The sequence below is a fragment of the Phyllostomus hastatus genome, unplaced genomic scaffold (assembly GCF_019186645.2).
Source record: "Phyllostomus hastatus isolate PE091 unplaced genomic scaffold, TTU_PhHast_1.1 phas_contig_210, whole genome shotgun sequence".
In the NCBI taxonomy this organism is placed as follows: domain Eukaryota; kingdom Metazoa; phylum Chordata; class Mammalia; order Chiroptera; family Phyllostomidae; genus Phyllostomus; species Phyllostomus hastatus.
Genome location: NW_025333737.1, coordinates 25,176,411 through 25,192,303, shown reverse-complemented (window position 1 = coordinate 25,192,303; position 15,893 = coordinate 25,176,411). Strand labels below are relative to the sequence as shown.

Here is a 15,893-nt window from a genome sequence, read left to right as displayed (position 1 = left end):
CTTCCCGTACATCAAAATGTTGCAGCATCAACCCCGGGTTGGATTCCCTGTCGGGGTGTGTACAGGACACAACTGATCGATGTTTTTCTCTCTCTCCCCCTTCCTTTCTCTCTAAAGTCAATAAACATATCCTCAGGTGAGGATTTAAAAAAATAAACTACAGATTCCCAAGTCCTTTTCATGCAGTGGTCTCAGCAGCCACTGATGACCATCAGGGAGTCCTATAAAGCCACTATAAAAGTATAATTTAGATACAGCCAGGCACAGACTGCTGCTGGTAATGACTAAATGAAACAGGCAATTCACAGAAAAGGAAAAGTAGAATCATCAAGAAAATATGCTCAACCACACCAGTGATCTGAGAAAGGAAATTAAACAAGAGGTCATTTCAACACACATCAGACTGGCAATAGAAATCAAAATGCCTGATAGTGCCAAATGTTGGCAAATACATAGAAATAACTCTTATACACTACTGGTGTACACACATGCCTCTTTTAAGGATTAATTTTATATTACTCAAATTTAATTTGAGTTATAAAATTACTTCTGTCTTATCAAAAGTAAATCTTCCCAGACGTTAAAATCACAACTACCTAGAAATGTATTTGAACAGTACTTCTGAACAGGTTTATCTGAATAGTTACAGAAAAAGCTTCTGACAAATAAGGAGCATCTACAAAAACCCTGCACCTAACATCATACTTAATAGTCAAAGACTGAATACTTTCCCCCTAAGTTCAGGAAAATGACAAAATTTTCACTCTTGTCATGTCTATTCAATATTGTATTGGAGGTTGTAGTCAGTGCATTAGCCAAGAAAAATGAAATAAAGGCATTTAGATTAGAAAGGAAGAAGTAAAACTACCTCTACTTGTAGATGACATAATATCGTATATTTAAAAATCTTGCCCTAGCTGGTGTGGCTCAGTGGATTGAGTGCTGGCCTGCAAACCGAAAGGTTGCCAGTTCAGTTCCCAGTCAGGGTACATGCCTGGGTTGCGGGCCAGGTCCCCACTAGGTGGTGTACAACAGGCAACCACACATTGATATCACTCTCTTTCTCCCTCCCTTCCCTTCTCTAAAAACTCTTTAAAAAAAATTAAAAACTCTTGTGCTTTAAAGGACATCATCAAGAAAGTAAAAAGACAACCTACAGAAGAGGAGAAAAACTATCCTATCATATATGTGATAAGAGACTTATATAGACTATATATAATGGAATATTATTCAGCCTTAACAGGAATGAAATTATGATGCAGTCTACAAAATGGATTAGCCCTGAAAACATGCTAAGCGAGATAAGTAAGACACAAAGGACAAATATTGTATGATTCCACTTACGAGATACCAAGGAGTCAAACTCATGGGGCAGAACACAGAATGGTGGTTTCCAGGTGTTAGGAGAACAGATAGTGGAGCTACTGCTTCATGGGTAAGGAGTTTCGGTTTGTGATGATAAAAAAAGTTCTGGAGATTAAGGGTGATGATGGTTGCAAAAAAAATGTGAGTGTACTTAGTACACTTAAAAATGGTTAAAATGGTAAGCTTTATTTATATTTTACCTCAATAACAGTATTTTTAAGGAAGAAATATGGTGGCAACTATATAAAGTGAAATTTTCACAAGAAGAAAGAATATAGTCTTTTTCTAAAAGGCAGTCTTTTGTGGAATGAAAATTTTCAAAGTCAACAACATTAGCACTGTTAGTTAGCCAGTATCACTAAGAACCATAGCCATGCTTTTCATACTTTCATAGGCATACTTTTAAGAAAAACTAAAGCACCAAAACATTTTATCATATCTATTTTATTAAAAAATGTTTCTAGAATTTCACATATATCTATATGCTCAAAATGAAGCACATTAAAAAAATACCACTTGGTGGTAAGAATCATCATTCTGAATCACTGTGAATCATGATTAAAAACCACACTGCAGCCCTGGCCAGGTGGCTCAATGGTTAGAGCATCATCCCATACACCAAAGGTATCGGATTCAATTCCTGGTCAGGGCACATACCTAAGCTGCAGGTTGGATCTCCAGCTGGGGCCTTCAGAGGAGGCAACTGGTCAGTCTCTCTCATGTCGATGTCTCTCTCTCTCTCTCTCTCTCTCTCTCTCTCCCCCCTTCTCTCTAAAAATCAATAAACATATCCTCAAGGCGAGGATTCAATGAAAAATAACCATACATTATCATGTGTGACACCTTCAAGATAAGAATCCTAATTTGACAACACTGTCCTTCACTTTCCAACCCCTGATCTATTCAACCTCAATTCTTGCCACTCTCCTATGTGGCAGGAGTATTGGTATATATTTTAAATAATACAGTGTTATCTCGGCACTTGTTAATTTGTTCTGGAACTCATGGTAAGTGCAGAAACTGATGAGTACAGGACAATGAGGCATTTTCTCTGGGGGGCGGGGGGGGGGTCCGGACTCATACAAGTTCTAGCAAGTGCGACAAATCCCAAGCAAGCACAAAATGCTTAAACATTTTTTTCTCATCAAAATGCGATGAATACAGGGTTTGCTGAGTTCTGAAACTGATGAATACCGAGGCATGTCTGTATATGGAAAACTAATAAATACTACACAAACATATATTAAAAAGTCATATTTTTATCACTGTTTGAATACAGCACGCGGATTTTGGCTTTAGGACATATAACCCAGTTATCACGCCACGCTATCTTTGCAAAGCCGTCCCTCAGCCTGAGTTAGGCTTTTGGCACCTTATACATACAGCGCTTGTTTAGAATGCTTACCTAGGGCTGCCCTATTTACATCAGCCCCCACCACCAAACTTGGAGCTCCTCAAGGACAGAACCCTGGCCTAGTCCTTCTTGTACCCTACTCCGAGTCCCATGCGTTTAATTTACAGCTATTTTATAAGTGAATAAATTAGATGAACAGGAAATGGAAGTCAGACATATAGATAACATTTAGTATGTATTAACCTATTGCCTGGAGCTTTGAAAGGTTCATTTTTCTTGTATAATCCTCGTACCAATCCTATGAGATTGTTACTGTTCTTACCCCTATTTACATTTAAGAAATTGAGGGCTGGCGCTAAGAAATCTGCCGGTGATCACTCGACTGGGAAGTAACAGAGCCAGGATCTGAATTACGAAAATCTCACCCTATGGCCCTTGCCCTTGGCCACTGTACGCTATTGTTTTTTGTAATTTTCAGAATCCTTCTTAAGAGATACTTATGATAAGTATTTATCTCAAATTAAAATGCCCTCTTAATTTGCTGTTTATAACCTGTTGAGGGCTAAGAAACTATTTTACTTAAGTGTGAAGCATCTTCCCATACACCCAAAAGGTTTCAGGTTTGATCCCTGGTTAGGGGCACATACAGGAGGCAACTGATAGATGTTTCTCTTTCCCTGTCTTCTTCTCTCCCTTCCTCTCTCTCTAACAACAACAACAATAAACATATCCTCCAGTGAGGATTAGTATATGTGCTGCCAAAGCAAGCACTCTCCAGTGAGGATTAAAATAATAATAATAATAATAATAATAATAATAATAATAATAATAATAATAAATAGTAATAATAATAAGGGTACCTAAGTACTTTGTCTTTTTTAAATTTTTTAAAAAGATTTAGGGGTGGGAGGGGGGACTGGATTGGGAGTAAAAAGGAGAAAACTGTATTTGAACAATGATTAAAAAAGATTTTATTTATTTATTTTTAGAGAGGGAAGGGAGGGAGATAGAGAAACATCAATGTGCGGTTGCTGGGGGTCACGGCCTACAACCCAGGCATGTACCCTGAATGGGGATCGAACCTGCGACACTTTGGTTTGCAGCCCGAGCTCAATTCACTGAGCTACACCAGCCAGGGCTAGTACTTTGTCTTTAAATGTTTCTTCAATAGGCGAAGATCATGAACTCCACTGCAGTCTGAGACATTCATTTTAGCTATTTAAAAACCTTTTGTTTACCACTTGTCCCTCAGCTACTTTAGAGGTTAAAATTGAGTAAATGACTGTCTGAATTCCTATTCCAGCACAAAAGTATTCTTTAAGGAGAACTAAACAGAGAGACAAATGACTAATTTCTATCAAATGCTTCCCAAGTGACATCAAACATGTCTAAGTTCACTATTTTCATAATAGAACCATAGAGAAACAATAGCCTTTTTAAAAAGTTACTCTTCTGGCTTTACAAAAGCCTGTTTATTTGATTCCACACTTCTGACAAACTATTTAACTTTTTAAAAGGTGTATGTTCTTGAATAGGTAGCAGGAAACTCCCACCCCCCCAAAAAAAATGGGGCTAGGACAATGGGTAACTGAAATTAAATTCAAATTGAGGATTTGTTCATTAAAATTAGAACTTTTATTTAAACCATAATAGCTTAGCAGAGGCTTTTAACCAATATAGATTTCAGTGCCCAAGATTAAATTTTTCTTCTTCAGATTAATTTTTTCTTTAAATGTAAATGCTGTTTTGCTAACCATTTTACTTGTTACTTACTATAGGGTACTACTTCTGTATCCAATTACAAATGTCTATCAAAAGATTCTAAGCAAATAGTTAAATTTAAGTTTTGGCACTTAACCTTCATTTGCATGGAAAATTTATTCAGACAGACCAACTTATTTCTTAGCCATTAACTTAGAAGCAAATATCTGTGGCTAAAATAAGTAAGAATACAACAGAAAACCACTATTAAGTTTAAAGTAATCCAAGAATCATGGTGCTAACATGACTTTAAGATCACCTAGCCCAACCTTTGCAAATGAGAAGTAACCCCTACAATACTTCTAACAGTAGTTCCAATGATCTTAGTATTTCGCTTTTTAAGTGCACAAATATTTCTACAACATCTACTATGCACAGGACAATGTAGGTGAAGTGTCTGCAATACCTGTAGTCAGAAGTCATGGTTTTTCTGTATATGTAAAAGTCAAAGGACTTATTGAAGAACTTTTTGGAAGTTTTTGCATAACTTGGCATCAACAGTAAGGATAACACCTTGAATGCACAAAAGAGAACTTTAAATAGTTAGGCTTTGCCATTCGACCTTTAGTATATTCATCCATCCATCATGCATCCACCCATCCATCTATCCATCCAACAAACCAACAAACAGTATCTAGTAAATAGCTACCAGACCCCAGCCATGTGTTAAGAGAGTTAAAGCAATAGGTTAGTTTGCTATAACATTGGAAGTGATGCCCTGGTAGTGGATTGAGCACAGCCCTAAGAACCAAAGGGTTGCCGGTTCGATTCCCAGTCAGGGCACATGCCTGGGTTGCGGACCCCAGGAAGGGGCATGTGAGAGGCAACCACACACTGATGTTTCTCTCCCTCTCTCCTTTCCTTCCCTACTCTCTAAAAATAAATAAATAAAATCATTTTTAAAATTTAAGTGCTTTTGAGAGGGGAAGAAAGGTATGCTATGGAAAGATGTAAGATGAACACAATCCATACTTGGTGTTCATAAAAGGCATCCTAGCCCTGGCTGGTGCGGCTCAGTGGACTGAGTGCTGGCCTGTGAACCAAAACGTCACTGGTTTGATTCCCAGTCAGGGTACATAACTAGGTTGTAAGCCAGGTCCCAAGTAGGGGCCTCACAAGAGGCAACCACACATTGATGTTTCTCTCTATCTCTTTCTCCCTCCCTTCCCCTCTCTCTATAAATAAATTAAAAAAAAAATTTAAGGCATCCTAGAATTGAAATCTGCTGGATGAATAGTTAGGCAGTCAACAGAAGAGAAAGAGAGCTCCCAGCCTACAGGCAGCTTTTAAAGAGGCCTGGAAAGAATATGTTCCACAAAACAAACTCAAAGTATTCAGTATGGCTCAAAAAGGAAAAGATATGGCTGGTAAGAAAAGGAGCACCCAGATTATGAGGCCTTGTACGTAAGGTACCTCAGTCATTTAAGAACTGTAGACAGAGCCCTGACCAGTGTGGCTCAGTTGGTTGGACGTCATCCCACAGCAAAAGGCTGCGGGTTCAATCCCAGGTCAAGGCACATGCTTGGGTTGCGGGTCAGTCAGTTAGGGTGTGTATGAATCTTCTGATGCCTCTCACATCAACATTCTCTCCTTCTCTTTCTTCCTCCCTACCCCTCTCTCTAAAAATAAATAAATAGGGGACAAAGGTAATGGAAAAAGTTACAATAAAAAACAAGCTTAAAAAATTATGAGAGACTTTAACCTGGACATAAAAAAATAAAAATAAATAAATGAAATATTTTTTAAAAACTGTAGACAAAGCCACTAAAGGCTTTTCAGTGTGGAAATTATGTGATCAAATTTCCATTTTGGAGAAATGTGGGTACAGTGTGATGGGCAGTTTACAGGATGGCAATACTGGAAGCAGATAGATCAGTTATGAGACAGTTTTAGTTGTTCATTCATTTACTGAGAAATAGTCATCGGTTACTTCCTACATGCCAGACACTAGTGCACAGTCAGAATGACACAAAGTTCCAACTCTACGGGATTTGGATTCAGCACGCAAGAGATATGCATATTCTGAAACAGAGTACTAGAAATGGATTTGAAAAGAAAGAGATTCCAGAAATACTTAAAATTTGGAAACAAAAGAAAGTAGCAATCAATAAGAATGAAGCAGAGAGAAGAGTTCAGTATCATTCAGGAGACATTCATGTCCAATAAACAACAATAATATGGATGCAAAACTCCAAAAAGAGATCGCCCTCGAAGTCTTAAGCTGTCAGCTCCATGAGGAAAGAATCTTGTGTGTTTTACCCACCACTATAACCCCAACGGACACAGTCCCAGGAGCAGAGCTGACAATAAATACCTGTTAAGTGAATGAATAAGATAATACATTTTGGAGCAGTCCAAAAATGGGAACTGAACTCATTGGAATGAATAATATCAGCTTGCAGTGTGCAAAGTGAGAACTAAAGTGGACCTTAGAAAGAATGCCAAGGAACACCAAAACCAGTATGATTAAGAGGAAAACTAAGACATGTCCAAGTCACAGAACCAAAATTTAATGTTTCTTAAAGAAGCAGTGACCAAGAAGAGTTAGACATTGTTGAGAAATCAAGTATGAGAAGATGCGTGAGACAGAAAAAAGAAGAAATGCATTCAATTAGAGAGCTACTTACTCTTCAGAATTTTCAAAAATAACAAGTAGGACAAACAACTACATATTCCTAAAGTTTCTAATCTAAATAATTCCTCTAATGAGGTTAATTATTCCCTTTGTGGGCAGCTCACCCTTTTACAAACATGTTTGTAAACAAGAGGCAGGCGTCAAAGCACCTGCCTCTATCACATCATCTTTTTTGTATGCATGGCATCTATCATCATCTGTAATTAACTGGTTCATTTATTCTTTATTGCAATACAAATTCCAAGAAAGCATGGGCTACCTTCCTTGTCTGTTTTGTCTGTGGTTACATTGCCAAAGCCTAAAACAGTGCCTGGCTCAAAAAATATTTGTTCTTTCTGATCATCTATGTGTCTATTTCTCTTTCTATCTACCTATAGTAATGGGATAGGATAGAACTAGAAAATCATGAAGTTTCTTCCCAGCCCTTAAAAAAATAACTGCAGGAAGAGCGAGTAAAAACACATTTTAAAGGACAATAATAGAATCCAGAATCACAAAAATTCTAGACCTATCCCTTGCAGGGAATCCAATCAATAGGACTTCAAATTACAAGTAAAAAATTATTCCTAGGCTCTGTAACCCTAGTGGAGCAGGTAAGCAGTCAGAAATCCTGGAAAATATATTAAGACTAAAAAAAAGTTACTAAAGAGAACATTAAACATAGGGTCAGTTTCTGAATTCTTGTATATCAGTTTCAAAGGGAAAATGATCCATGATATTTTTATACAATAATTTTAAATTGAAATTTTTAACCAAGTTTAATTGTTTTATAGATCTCAGATTTAAACAGCTTTTCTTTTTTAAGAAGATTATTTATTTATTTATGTTTTGAGAGAGGGGAAGGAAGGGAGGAAGAGAGGAAGAGAAATATCAAATGTGTGGTTATCTCTCACATACCCCCTACTGGGTACCTGGACACAACCCAAGCATGTGTCCTGACTGGGAGTCAAACCAGTGACCCTTTGGTTCGCAGGCCAGCACTCAATCCACTGAACCACACCAGCCAGGGCAGATTTAAATTTCTTATAGAAAAGTAGTGCAATTATTGCAATTATGTGGTAGAAGGCTCTCATTTTTTATAAGATCAGTACATTAAGCACTAGAGGGTAAAGTGTCATAACATCTGCAATTTACTTTGAAGTAGTTTAGCAATTTAAAAATATGTATATGTAGCCCTGGCTGGTGTGGCTCAGTGGATTGAGTGCCAGCTTGTGAACCCAAGAGTTGCTGGTTTGGTTCCCAGTCACGGCACATGCCTGGGTTGCAGGCCAGATCCCCAGTAAGGGGTGCACAGGAGGCAACCACACACTGATGTTTCTCTCTCTTCCTCCCTTCCTCTCTCTATAAAAATAAATTTTAAAAAATGTTTTTTAAAGAACAATATTTTAAAGTTCCTAATAATAATTTCATATCCTAAACTTGCAACTTCTCTTACAGTAATATATAAATTCCAATGGTTCAGTTCAAACATTTTGGGGGGCACCTATTAGACCAGATTACTAGACGCTAGAATTCCTAAGTGAATAAAACACAGGCTTGCATTCAAACTAATAACTAAATAACACTGGCCAGCCTTTGAAATGTTTAGAATTTACACACATATTCCTAAACAACAGCTTTCTGAATAGACACATTACATATAGTATTAAACTGGGCCTATGTTGATACATATTTTTTAATCTCAACCTAATTATTTAGGTAACAGCTGTACTCATAATGAGTGCTGAGCACAGCCAAAAAGGTGTTTTTAAAATAACTCAGCCATTAGTCAACAGAACAAAAGAACACACACTTGGCCAGATTCTAGTACAAGCTCGCCTGGGAACCTACGTTTCCATATGATTAAAGTAGGCAGCATGTAGTTAAAGGTAAGCTAAGAAGTCCAAGTAACAGAAACCAAACCAAGCATAGGCACAGAATTGGATCTGTGACCTATGACACATATGAAAGTAATCTAATGAGTAGTCCTTACTCTACTAATTCATCCTCTGATGAGAGGTATCTAATCCATCTAGATACTTTACCCATTTTTGCTTTTTTTGTGTGTGTAATTTTAACTAAGTAAAAATGTAAGTATTGCTACAGCAAGGGCATTATCATCGTATCTCAGTTACACACCTGGATTCAGAAAACTGAAGAAAAAGAAAGGATAAGATCTGTCTTAAGGGCTAAATAATGATTAACTTAGCACCACTCCGAAAAGCACCGCCACCTCTGCTGCCACTGCCACCACCACCACCTACACAGACACCCTCAGAGAACAAACAGATCATTCATTTCAGAAAGTGTCTGGAATTAGGAACTGACTAGGGGCAAGGGCATAGCTGCTCTGGGCAGGGGCAGTGTGCAGCTTATTCAAATGCCTCAGCAAAAAAAACAATGGTAATTTTTAGAATATGAAAATGTTTTTCAAAAAGTGTGTTTTTAAATTTATTAGTATTTTTAGGTAATACAGAGATCAACCAAGCACTAAAATGTAGCCTGAACAGTCTTAAACTTAAGCCTGAATGAATAAATTAAGACAACACTCTGAAAAGCTGCTGACCCTTGCACTAACTAAACCCACAGAGAAAATTAAGCAAGCACCTGAGTCAATTCTTGAACTAAAAATCTTTTTAGTTCACTGAAGATACCACAAGATATTGGTTTCAAAAACACTTAACAGGAACCACAGAGAGGGACTTCACTTTTAAAAAGCATCTGAAAACTTTAATAACATGCATACCCAAACATGTAAGATGTCAAATGTTAACTACCATTCACGGATCAGCAATCTGTCAACTGCTGACGGGTCACCTCTGCAACTCACTACACGACCCTTCTTCCCCTGCTGCTCCGCTTCGGTGAAAGAAAACCTACTACAGCAACATTCCATTCTTAGGACACTAGAGTTGATAGAATTAAGGCTAAAAATCTAAAGAACTGACAGAATCACTAACTTAAATAACAACTATGCTAAAGGCAAAAAATAATGTTGAAGTAAAAGTAAAATTTCAGCTTCTTAACTTCCTAAGTCCTCAATAACCACCAGCAAATTAAAGCCGTAAGCATGGAAAACGACTCTTTACTCCTGCCATTTGATAGTCACAAAACAGAAAGATTCAAGTTTTCCTTTTTAAGTGTTTGTTAAAGAGATGAACTTAACAGTCATTGTAAATTAGTTTGCAAACAAATCAAAAATAACTTCAAGTTTTAGTTACAGTATTTTCATGAATGAATGAGAAGTACAACATCAATAGAAAGAACACTGACTCTCAACACCTGTTTCTCTGCCCACGAATCTTATCATTCCCAAGTTCACACACTTCCAAAGAAAACCATTTGATTGCAGTCTTCACATAAAGCATTGATTTTGCTAGTGCTTTAAGTGCTGACTCATTGGGGAAAAGTTAATTAGAAAATTCTCAATAGTGTATTTCACCTCTGCATTTAATTACCCCAAGTTTTTTTAGGCAAAAAGTCATAGAACAACAGTCACAAAATCACCATTTTCTTTCCAGCAAAGTTCTCTCTCCAGCCCAATCTCTTTATCTATGCTTCTATCAGTCAAGGAAGGAGGGAAGGGAGATGAAGTGGGTGCATCTTCATTTTATGTGCCATCTTCCTCCATCCAATCACACTAAATAAACTCTCACTTTTGCCCTGGCTGGTGCAGCTCAGTGGATTGAGAGCCAGCAGCGAATGAAAAAGCTGCTGGTTCGATTCCCAACCAGGGCACATGTCTGGGTTGCCAGCCAGGATCCCAGTTGGGGGTGTACAGAGGCAACGGATCAATGTATCACACGTTGATGTTTCTCTCCCTCTCCTCCTCCCTCCCCTCCCCTCTCTCTAAAAGTAAATAAATAAAATCTTAAAAAAAAAGCCCAAAACACACATGGCCAGAGCAGGGAGCCCAAAGGGGCAAGTGATGATCAATAAGACAATAAGATAAGTTTCTTAAAAAAAAAAACAAAAACATAACCATGTATTTATTTATTTGTAATATTTTTATTTGTATAGAGAGGAGAAGGGAGGGAGAAAGAGAGGAAGAGAAACATGGATGTGCTAGCAGCTGGTTATGCAACTCTCACAAATCTACCACACGCCCCAACCACAGACCTGGCCAACAAGCCAGGCATATACCCTGACCAGGAATCCACACAGGGACCCTTAGGTCTGCTGGACGGAATTCATCCTCCTGAGCCACACCAGTCAGGGCAAGATAGATTTCTTGATTCGCACTTGAAACTGGTCACACAAAAAATCGGTACTCCTGCAGGCTGATTCACAAAACAGCAGCACAGGATGGGGATGGGGGGCTGTACAAGGTGACTAAGTGGTAATGGGGAAAAATACAATACAAATTAAATAAATAAAAAAACAGCACCTAACTCTACACACACACACACAAAAATGCCAATAAAAGAAAAAGACAGAAGGTATTCAACTCAAGTAATATCACTATAATAAAGAGTAAATTTCTAATTCCTTGCTGAGAATTCCTGCAAGCAAGAGATTATTATAGCACTTCATACCTCCTAAAACATTCTCACGTTTATGTACCCTCTTAACTTTCCACAAAGGTGCTCAGAATTTACTTAACACTTTCTGGTGACAGGCAGTTTCCAGACTTTCAAATACTTTTGCTGTAACAACAGACTCGGTTTCCATATTAAGGCCACACTCAAAACACTCACAGAACATTAAACACAAAATTCACTTCTGCATATTGGCCTAAGAGACTGAAATTTCTGGGTACCAATAATACTTTAATACTTGAATTATGATCTTACGTGAAAACTGATAACAAGGTACTTTATGTTTGTGGTCTGAGAGTTGGCTCATCTACATTTCACCAATGGTCTCTAGTCTCAGGTCATGGCCCTTTGCCCAAAGGTTTCATAGAGCATTTATAGATGTGTCTGAAAAATTATAAATTACAAAAGTCATTGGATAACCTCTTTTTTAAGTCATTTACTTAAAAAATTAATACACAATCCAGACTCTAGCAGTTAGTTTTGTTTTCTGAGTCTGCAACCTGTGGCAGATGGTTTTCTTGGCCTGTGTGACCCTGGCATTTTGCCCGTATTTACACAGACTGACAGGAATTGAAGGGTGGAGAGAGTATTTCTTTCACTCAAGGTTACAGGCCATGCTGGGACTGCTCCTCACCTGTGTGTGTGAGGGAATTCCCCAGTCTCTCTCTCCCCAGGTACTCCACACATAGGCAATGGCCTGTCTGAGCACATGGCACGCCATCTCAGAAGTGTACTGATCTCTGTTCTATAAACAGTGCTAATAAACTAGTGGAAATTATTATCCCTCCCTCAGATTTTTTGCAACTCCTCCTTCCCCATAAGTTCCTAATATAATGTCAATTTTGTTGGGCAAATTCAATGGCATTCCTTTGAGGCAAGTGGATCACAAAAATCAGAACTAAGCATCATCACTACAGTCAAGCTTAAAAAAGAAAAAGAAAAAGACCTATCTGACCTGGTACAAAGAGGGGTAGCAGCGACAAAAGTTTAAATAGTGGTACTTCTTAGTGAGGAAATGAGCGACTAAAGAAACCTCAGATCCTAAAAACTTTTCAAGTATCTTTGAAAGGTAACATGCCATTCCTTCCATGACCATGTATTTAGCTAGGTGTTGCTAGATGCTCAGAGAACAAAGATGAATAGGACACTTCGCCTAAATTAGGCAGTTTCAGGCCAAGACAGCCTGAAAGCTAAAAATCCTGGACTGTCTCAAAAAGTCAAAGACTTATCACTTGCACTCCAAAAGGTTCACGGACCTTGGTGAGGGCACTGAGGTCACTGCTGAGGTGTTAGCCTTACCAGCGGGCCAAGTACACCTGGAAATTGCAGTCTGAAAAGGGTTGCCAATAGTCACCTACCATCTCCTCAACCCCGCCCCCGCAAGTCCTCTTCATAAACAAACAGAGGGTTTTTAAAGGGAACTGTCCAAGGTTACCACCTGATACGAAGGAATGCTTTGGTGTGGGACACCAATAAAATAAAATTGTATACTCTCTATGCTTACAGAGTATTGCTATACAACACCCAAGTGTTAACAAAGTGTCAACCAAAGCAAGTAAAATATAAAATGAAACCTATTTCTCAACAGGGTTAAAACGTCAAGAAGAAACTGACCGAAAGAGGGAGGTCTCTAACTTCCCAAAGCAGTAACCCTCGGAAAGGCAATGAAACCAGAGAAAGTTACATATCCAGGACAGAAGTGTTTAAAAGCACAACCCCCCATGGTAAAAGTCTGAACGGCCATCTGACTGTCCTAAGGTGGTCGGAAACTTCCCTAAACTACAAAAGGCAACCAGACATTCTAAAATCTCCTACCGCAGCCAAACCCCTGTACCCTCAGGCCAGACTGCGGCTTCCTCCCCGGGCCTTGCCTTCCTAATCTCACTCCCTTTTCCTGGACGCTCACTAGCCTCCCCCGGCTTCCAACACCGGGGCCCGGGGTCCCGGAGACCTCACGCCGCCGGGCTGGGCTCTGGAGCCTCGGCCTCAGACCCGCCTCCACGAGGCCGGACGCCGGCGCGCCCACCCTCCCGGCGGGCCGCGACCCCTGGCCGCCCTAGGACCCGGCCCCGCCCTCACCACCGGCCGGCCGGCCCTCACCTCCTCGGCGTGCTTGCGCAGCGCCTTCTCCCGCTCGTACTGGGTGATGAGCTGCTCGTTATCGTCCCGCAGAAGCTCCAGCTCCACCTGGTGCTCCTGGTCCTGTGCGAACACCGAGTCCAGGTTCTCCAGCACGGCCACCACCAGTGGCATCAGCTCCTTGACCACCTCCTCGTCGTAGCGCCCGATCAGTCGTTCGAACTCGCGGTAGATGGATCCGGCCAGGCCAGACACCCGCTCCGACATCACGGCCCCGGAGCCGCCGGGCTCCTCCTGGTACACCACACCGTCCTCCAGCTCCATGGTGGCGGGCGGGCGGCCGGGGGCGTCTCCGACTGAGGGGGCAGCACGGGCCCGCACACCGGCCCGGCCGGGGCTGGGGCTGGGGTTGGGGTTGGGGCTGGGCCCGACGGGGTGGGGGCTCGGGCCAGAGGAGGGGAGGGGTGGGGTGAGCGCACTCAGCCCAACCGCCGCTGCACCAACTGCTTGGCGGCGGGGCCGCGCGCACCACACGTCACCCGCGGGGCGGTACCCGCACCGCGTCGGCCCGAGGGGCGGGGCCTGCGGGAGACCAGGCGCGGCCAGAGGCGGAGCCTACTCGTCTCCGGGCCTCCGCGGAGGCGGGGTCAGGTGTCGCAGACTGAGGGGTCAGGGCGGCCCCGCAAGGGATCGGCGGGGCTGGGGCTGGGGCTGGGGCTGGGCCCAGCGGACTGGGAGCCCCGGCAGGAGCAGGGGAGGAGTTGGGGAAGCGCACTCATTCCAACTGCCGCTGCACCAACTGCTTGGGCGTCGGGAACACCCGTACCCTACGTCACACGTGGGGCGGGGCCCGCGCCGTGTGAGCCCGAAAGGCGGGGCCCCGCGGGAGGCCCTGGGCGGCTAGGGGAGGGGCCTATGCGTCCTCGTGCGCCGGCGGAGGCGGAACCAGGCGTCAACACCCGGCGCCGCGCGGACACTGCGTTCGCCAATGGGGCAGACCGCGAGAGGAGGATGGGGAGGCCTGCCTGCACTAGGCGGGATTTGCTGGGCGGGTCCCAAAGGAAAGGGAGGGGTTCTGGAAGGGTAACCAGTCGTCCAGGATTAATGTACCTAACATTTCTCTTGTTTTTTACAGCTCACAAAGGAGTTTCTCATTTGTTCCTCACAGCAGGCGTCGTGAGTTAGACGTTTGGCCGCCGTTTTACGGACAAGCAAAGTAGGCCCAGAAAAGTTGTGTTTCCCTCAAGGTCACTCATCTAGAACGGGAAGGCGGCTGATCGGAGGCTCAAACCAGTTCTGATTGAGAATTGCAGGCTCAGAGAAAAGTGGAAAACAGAGGGACAGAGAAAGCAGCAGTAACTAAGGCAAGATCTGAGTGATAAGGCGGTCTCGAATAGGATAGATCAATAGATCCCATATGGGGATAATGAGAGTAAGGATAGACTAAGACAGGAAGTGCAAAGCATTCTGGAGAAGGATAATGTAACGCCAGATCTTGGCACTTTCCCAATCACTGAGTTTCTGGGCTTTCCCCGGCCAACTTGGGAGAGTGGCATTTCCTGGTTCCCGCCTCTCTCGGTTCCTAAGGTCTGGAAAGGAGGCGGAGCGGGGAAGTGCGGGGTTGAGAACTAGAGAAGAAAGGGGGTAGTGTAACTGGGATGAAAAGCCCCGTGATAAGCGAGGTCTTCGCCGCCTAGGAGAGCATCACGTGTGGGGAATGACACAGCACCCAAGCCTTAGGCCGGCCTGAGTCAAGAGTCCCTTCCTGGCATTGGCATTCTCATCTAGCTTCTGCGAATGGAACGGAAGTCACTCCCAAAAGCCCCTTCTCTCCGCAGCAGGTGACTCAGGAGTTCTGAGGCTGGCCAGGGGCAGGGCTTGGATAAACAAGTGTTTAGTGGGGGAAGCAGCCACCTCCCAGAATCACAAATATCCCCAACTTGGCCTTTACAAGTTCAAGTTCTTCCTACCAAGCAAGAACTAAGTCTCCCAATCTGGACACATCTGGAGACCCACGAAAACATGTGGAGGTTGAGCAAGGGCCAACCTATAAACACAAAGACAAAAATGAAAATACTAAGCTATATAAAGTCAGATGGGGCTGAATTTGTGGTCTGTACTGTCCCCCTTTCTCACCCTTCCCCCACACCGTCCTTATATTGTTTGTGTATATGGCTGGATC

The 15,893-nt window shown here is 41.9% G+C and overlaps 1 protein-coding gene across 8 annotated transcripts in view; it reads right to left on the bottom strand.

Moving 5' to 3' along the window:
• The window catches only part of SPAG9 (sperm associated antigen 9), a 117,247-nt gene extending 103,123 nt beyond the window's left edge, over window positions 1–14,124 (bottom strand). For all 8 annotated transcript variants that reach the window (XM_045836638.1, XM_045836642.1, XM_045836639.1 and 5 more), the window contains exon 1: window positions 13,733–14,124. In XM_045836638.1, the coding sequence (XP_045692594.1) occupies window positions 13,733–14,035 (303 nt within the window). In that variant the 5' untranslated portion in view covers window positions 14,036–14,124. The remainder of the gene's footprint in view (window positions 1–13,732) is intronic.
• Between the last annotated feature and the right edge of the window lie 1,769 nt (window positions 14,125–15,893).